This window comes from Dromaius novaehollandiae, chromosome 9, assembly GCF_036370855.1.
Source record: "Dromaius novaehollandiae isolate bDroNov1 chromosome 9, bDroNov1.hap1, whole genome shotgun sequence".
Classification (NCBI taxonomy): Eukaryota; Metazoa; Chordata; class Aves; order Casuariiformes; family Dromaiidae; genus Dromaius; species Dromaius novaehollandiae.
This window is the reverse complement of record NC_088106.1, coordinates 9,697,038-9,704,062: the sequence shown is the minus strand read 5'-3', so window position 1 is coordinate 9,704,062 and position 7,025 is coordinate 9,697,038. Positions and strand designations below refer to the sequence as shown.

Here is a 7,025-nt window from a genome sequence, read left to right as displayed (position 1 = left end):
TGAGAGGACATGGCTCAGGACAGCCAACTCTGTGATGGGTGAAGGGCTCTGCTGGATGCCTGGACTTGAGGGTCGGACCTGGGCCCTGCTGTATTCGTGCAGCAGCTTGGGGCTATGTCTCCTGCACCGCTGGCCTCACCTCTCCCACGGTGAGTGATCTCCTGGTTTCTGCGAGATAACCTGGACAAAAAATACCTTTCTTGAAGGAGGTTGTTTTGAGAATGGCGTGAAACGTCGCAGTTGAAAGTGGTGTCAGCTTTTTCTGATGAAAAAAACCCAACAACAACATGCAATACTTCGAGAAATTCCTTATCAGCGTTGCTAAAGAGGAGCTATCAGCCAGAGCCGACCCTCTGCCCCAAGCGCCAGCCCCGGTGGGGATGCAGGCTGGTCCTTTGCTGCTGGCTTGCGTTGGTGATAATCTTGGTGATAAATGGGGCACTCTGGAGCTCGGGGGCTGAGGGTCAGGAGCAGAGACGCGGGACGTGTTTGCTGTACAGCCTGTTTGACAGAGGCAGCATTTACTCTTTGAGTTATTTATCCGCTTGGGAAACAGAGCTAAAAACAGCAAGCAGAATCCACCTGCGCAGGAATATGGACCCGAGACTCGGCCAGCAGAGTCCTCCCTAATTTGCACCAGCTTAAACAATTGAATGGCCCGACCATTCAATTTTGTTTAAAAATATTAAGCCGATTTTGTTGAACGTGTGCTCAAGCATCTGCACAAGAACTGCTCCCTGGGAGCGGTGACAACTTGAGCAGGTACGTCTGTGCCCTGGAAAGGAAATGTGTGCACACGCTTGGAGCACCGGCACCGCAAGTGTTGGGGCCACCGGGGATGACGGCAGTCCTAGCGCGTTGTCCTGGCCCACAAATTGCAGATCCAACGTATTACTACACCACACATAGCTAATAGCAACTGATAAATGAGCCTTTTCTCCTTCCCATCGTCTTCCAGTTTAGTAGTTTTTTATATTCTTCAAGGCAGCAGCTTTGCTTTACTCATAATAACCATCAGTAATGTTCTTTGAAATTATGAGATTGTTTGAACCTCGCTGGAGTCCTGCCAGAGCTGCTAGTGATTAGATCTGTGTGACCAAATGATTTTGCAGTTTGCTGACAGTTCAGAAAAATGGAAGAAAAGAAATCTGTCACAGGTCAGCCTCAAAAAAAGAGAAGATTCAAAATGTGCAGTGAACCGAGCAATTGCCAATGGTTTTGTTTCACATCAGGGGAACTAGTATGTTTATTTTGCAAGCTTTCCTAAAAAAAAAAAAAAAAACTAAAACTTGAATTTTAAGAGGCAACATCAATTCAAACTGAAAAGTGGAAACATCTTGTTTTCAGAATATTGACGAATGATGTCTTCCCCTGCTTTCACTCTCTCCTCCACAACCAGAACAATTTGGTGAAGTCTGTAGATGTTTGTGAAATGTTTGGGTACACCACAAACTGCATGTGATTTTTTTTTCCTGAAAAACTGAGTGCTAGAAAGCGACATGTTCTGGTGTGTTCAGTGGAGCAGAAAAGTGAGTTTTGTACCAAGTCTTTGATAGATGGTGAGTAGAGCAGCTAATGGAGAGCTGGTGCTATCATGCTCAGATTCCTAGACTATCACCACAAAGATATTGGTTCAATCCATTTGAACGGCTGCAGCTCTATTAATAGGGGTATTACTATGTGAGAAGGGAAATTAGCTCTCCAATTTTAAGGTGCTATTACACTGAAACTGCTCTTCCCTCTAGAGGTCATAGTAGAGTTGCCTTGATATAAGGTCACAGCTTTCATAGTCAAGCCGGTGCAGGACTTTGCTTAGACCAGGCTTGTGCAAACTGTTGTTTTTCTCACCATCTTCTTCTGTTGAGCTTGTTTGGGCTGAAAGCAGAGTGCCCAGTGGGGCTGATGCAGCCCCGGGCCCCGGCAGCAGGGACAAATGATGCAAAGCCAGCAGCACCCCCAGACTTGCGTGGGGAGTTTGTTCCCTATCTGTCCCTCAAGTTTGAAATTATTGCCTTTTGGGCCTTGCTGAGATAAGGAGGCTCTCTTATTTCCTAGGCCCTGGTTCCTCTTTTCTGTATTCACCTCAAACTCCCACTGCTTGCACTTTGGGTACATTTTGTGAGATAAAAGTGATGTCTCCTCGTTTAGAAAAGCTAAACCAAAATAAGCTCTCTGTTGTCCTAGCTGATGACATTTAGTAGGTCCGCTGCAAGGTGCCAAGTTTCAGAGAATTACAGCAGGGATGTTCACACTTTAGTTTCAGATTTAGATGTTCCAGAATAGAAATAAGACCTGGCATAAATAATCTAATTAAGAAAATAACAACTATTAAAAGGCCATGTGAATTTGGCACCTGCAATACTTATGTATGCTTTAAATCCCGCAAGGGCGCCTGTCAGTAGGCTCATAATACCGCAGAATATTGCACCTGGGTTTTCATTTCATGCTCCTTCGTTCAGAGGTTTCACAGCAGTTTCTGGCTGTTAGTTGTTCACTTCCATCCCAGGTGCCCAGCCGGGACATTAAGAGATGAAACATTTATGCTGGGAAGAGTCAGGCTCAGAATTGCTGAATTACAGCAGATTTGTCTGATCGCTGAATTTTACTAATGAAGCTATGCAAACGAAGGGGGGAGGATATTTCTCATTCATCTGAGCTGCCTACAAGAATACCAATTCCTTTTGCAGAGGATAAACGTGATTCTAAAATGGAGGTGGAGGAAGAAATAGCGCAGACTAATATCCCGTCTGAAATGCATCTTCTCTCTGGGGCAGCAGGAGTTGTCAAAACTGCATTTGAAATGCTAACGCTTCAGTAGGGGGTTAACTGTGCTGGTGATCAGAAGGATAATTCCCTCTAAAATTATTGTTTTACCTCGTTCTATCCAATTACTCAAGTTATCTTGCTATCCCACAGATCTCTCTGTTAATGTCAACAAAATGATTATAGACTGCAACAGCGTCAAGATGTTTCACCCACAGGAACGCGGGTAAAATGTTTATGGCGCAACATGTTGAAAACAGCGTTTGGTGTGTAAATGTCAAGAACAATCAGCTTTCCTGTCACTAGAAACAAAATGCACAAATACAGGCACCTCAAATGTCACACGCACAGCCAAAGAGCTACTTTATCACAGGCCATATAAATCATCATGTAAATGGCCAACATTAGTGTCATGATTTTGTGAAAAAGCTGCTTGGTTATCACAGCTCCTTGCCAGCAATCTCCTGCATAGTTTTTGATTTGTGAAACAAAATCGACAGCACGATCCTTCCTTCGGCATTTGTGACCGTGCTGAAGGCACCGAGGTGCTAGATGGGCAAGGGACGATCTAGGATGGTACCTTTGAGCACAGACCCAAACTCTTCTGCTGGGAGGTAAAACAGCAACTTGGTAAAGGAAGAAAATGCACCGCGGGAGCCTCCCGGGCTGCACCAGCCTAGAAATGGGTCAAGACGCCTTGGCTGTGGGACTCTGGGGGCCTAACCTAGATACCTCCAGCCTTGACAAAACCTCCCAGAATACGCTTTTGTAATAATTATGAGCGTTTGCAACGCGGAGACCTTCATGTCTGAATACTGCGTGAACACTAGGCAATTAATCCCCTGTGCTGCTAATGTTGGTCTACCTATTGCAGCATGGGAGCACCGGGGCTCTGGCTCGACGCTGCAGCGTGTCGGGTTGGAGAGCGCGGCTCCTGCCCGTCCTCCCCAGCCGTGCCGCCGCCGCTGAAGGGGACTTCTTTCCTGTGTGCTGGCTGATGGTGGGAGATTCGCTGGTGATGGTTTCCGCGCATCCCACAGATTGATAAATGAACACGTTACACGTAAAATTTATGAATTCCCTGTTGCATCAGCACTTCTGACTTCTTGGCAAACCAAGCTGCAAAGAAAAGTCTGATGAAACGAGGCAGATCTGAAGGCAGAAGATAGTGAAATCTGGAAGATTTAATTGAATATATTTATTACATGTTTTTGGAGCCCTGATTATACCCCCCCACCCTCCAGGAATTTATTTACCTAAGGAAAATCATACTACTGATTACAAGATTGCAGATTCATTTTCACTGCTGAGAACTCATTTTTACAGCTCACATTACACTTGCATGACTTGTAAAGTTTTGTAACATCTTGAAATTTTTAATGCTATATTGCGGAAAGATACTTATATGTAGATGGACTAGGCAGAATACTTGCTTTCTTCTTTTGCAGGCTTTTTGAGGGGAGTAAAATTATCTCTTGTTTCAATTATGCCTGTAAATTTCTCGGGACTATTGGGTTGTGAGTTCACAGGGTACTTACAGAGGTTGCCTTGCATTCATCCCTCAGGCTAAATGCAAAGTAAGAGACTATGAGATGTACCTTTAAAAAGTGACATAAGAGGAAATGCTTTGAAGACAGGAATAAAAATAAATTATGCAAAAATTGTGACTATAGTGTTCATAGAATTATGCTGGAAAAATCCCCATTGTAAATATCTGACAGATAGGACAACGTAGCAGTCTGAACCTCAATTTTGCCAATAACTCATTGCACCTGGGCCTTTTAAATCAAAAATTCACTTCAGCCAGCACTGCATACTGAGTTAAGGTCAGGAGTGATTTCAAGAAGTACTATGATTATTATCTAACAATTCGGGTAATAGACCTATAGAATTGGGTGTGATTTTCGTCCATTCAGATGTCACAGCAATAGAGACTTTTGACTGAAACAACATCATGAATATTGGATAAGATCCTGCAGTGCTGCTCCTTCATGTTATGATATTATCCAAGGCTGAAGGTTATAAATACATGAGTTACACTGCTCACTTTCCAGTTGGTAAAAACAAACAAAGAAAAAACCCCATAATCAAGTTCCAGTACACAACTAGATATAATATAGCTTTATCTTTATATATATATTTGTATATATCAAGTAAAAAAATCTAAAATAGTTGGAAGTAAAAAATGAAAAAATAGCCGATTGTGTTATTTTTTTCATTACAGTGATATGGTAGCAAATACAAGACAAATGAGTAATAAACCTTTACATAAGGTGTTCTGGTCCCATCTCCATCAATAGGGCTCAGATTGGAGTAGAAAATGGAACAAGGTGATTTTTGTTTTTTGGCTACAGCTTCTGTAGGTGACAAAGATGATGCTGATAAGACATAGGAAAAATATCGCACTAAATAAAAGTGTTTTGCAGAAGACCTTAAACACTGTAGGGTAAAATTTACTTCTGAACTGGGGAAGCTAACCCAAAGCATCACCAAGTCCTGCTTAGGCTGAAAATACTGTTACTGCTTATGCCGGCCTCAAAATATATCTATTCTGTGCCCTCTGCTCACAGACAACTGTCAATTTTATGCTTTTATTCCCTGCAGCCAATAATAATAATAAAAATAAAACCACAGATTTATTGCATGGACTGAGTCAGACGTGAGACCTAAGTGATGCACAAGTCATTTGCTGCCCTTTGTCCAGGGGTGAATTTTCCCCAGAATCCTTTACATTGAAAATGTCAATGTATTCATTGACTAGGCTTGGCAAATGGTCATACTGAGCCCTATTTTGGCTGTAGAAAAGAAAGAAGTACTAGTCTCAGCATAAAACAAGATCATATAGACGGTCAACACAAAACAGTAGTTTTTTTCTGTTGTCTGCATAATAATAACATCATGTTTGCATATAGAACAGCTTTTGCATTATTGCTCTACTTATAAGAATATAGTAAGGAAGTTATAACAGACTTGCACATTACAAACTTAAGGTTCTTTGGTGAAGAATGAGAAAACAGTATTTTAGCTGTAAATACATCTCAGAGAAGTTTGTGTTCTTATCTATTGATCCTTTGGATTCTCTCGCAGAGGAGGGAAAGGTATTGAGTCAGCTTTACCATGGCGACGATGGCAACCCCACCGATCATCATGCAGGTGGGCCAGAAGAGGGAGTGGAACAGCACGTTGGAGCTGTACAGTTTAGTTAATATCACGTTCTTCTGAACACCTTCGGGGTCATAAAAGCAGGAGAAGCGTTGGTACTTTCTGAAGTTTTCCATTACAACATTCACAAGCGACATGGACTCTTCATAATTCTTGCCGCACTTGGGTATGTACGAGCACTGGGAAGAAACCAGAGGGAAAAAATGCATCTCCAAACCAGATACAATGTCTGTTTTCAGGTGGTAAGCAGGAAAATCTCAAGATGATTATGGCTTTCATAATAAGAGTGCAATACTATTAAGCTAATAATAAATTTATTACAGACAAAACTCAATATTTTGAACATCTACAGAATTTCCCATTGGAGAGTCTCCAAGTGCTGTACCAACATTAATGCTTTAATCTGCACAGCAGCCTCGTGAGATAGGTGAATATATTATTACTGCTAATTTGCACATGCAAAAATGGAACTGATGAAGTACCTCTTCATCTGAAGTGGCATGCATATTCTCGCATTTAGATGGGTAATTGCCTGTCTGTAAATACAAATCTGGTAGTTCAGATCTCACTTGCAGATGATCAAAATGATCATAGTGGGCAAAAGAGTTCACTCACAGAGAGGAGGGCCAACCAGAGACCTTTATACAAATTTTCCTTTGAGAGGAATACCTCAAGTAGGGTCACGTACGAAGTCTGAGACAAAACACAGATTTTCACCACTGACATCACAGAAAACTTATTCGACCTCTAGCTGAAGGTCAGCCTGGCTACTTGGATGGCTCTTAGTCTTCTCTTGGACCACTGAGTAATGAAATGATTCATTCTCTCTGAAGATGTTGCTTGAGTTTCAGTCTTGGTCACAGAGACTAGAAAATTTGGGAATGCCTCTATCTAGTGCAGATTCTAACCAATGTGTAAGGGCACAAAGGGAGTGCCTGCAGTGATGTCTTGCTACCTATTGCTTCAGAAAAGCCCAGGAGGAGAGCCGACCCTGAACGTAGATACCAGCAAGAAGCTGCTGCAATACTTACTTTACCTTCAGAAAACCTGGCACAGCTTTTGCTTCAAAGGGAGCACTAGACAAGGCTGGGAATCTTGCT

At 42.4% G+C, this 7,025-nt stretch overlaps 1 protein-coding gene across 7 annotated transcripts in view; it reads right to left on the bottom strand.

The window, feature by feature from the left end:
* Window positions 1–3,929: 3,929 nt before the first annotated feature.
* LOC112991210 (calcium-activated potassium channel subunit beta-2) overlaps window positions 3,930–7,025 on the bottom strand; it is a 156,789-nt gene continuing 153,693 nt past the window's right edge. For all 7 annotated transcript variants that reach the window (XM_026113543.2, XM_026113544.2, XM_026113542.2 and 4 more), the window contains one exon: window positions 3,930–6,104. In XM_026113543.2, coding sequence (XP_025969328.1) covers window positions 5,820–6,104 — 285 coding nt within the window. In that variant the 3' untranslated portion in view covers window positions 3,930–5,819. The remainder of the gene's footprint in view (window positions 6,105–7,025) is intronic.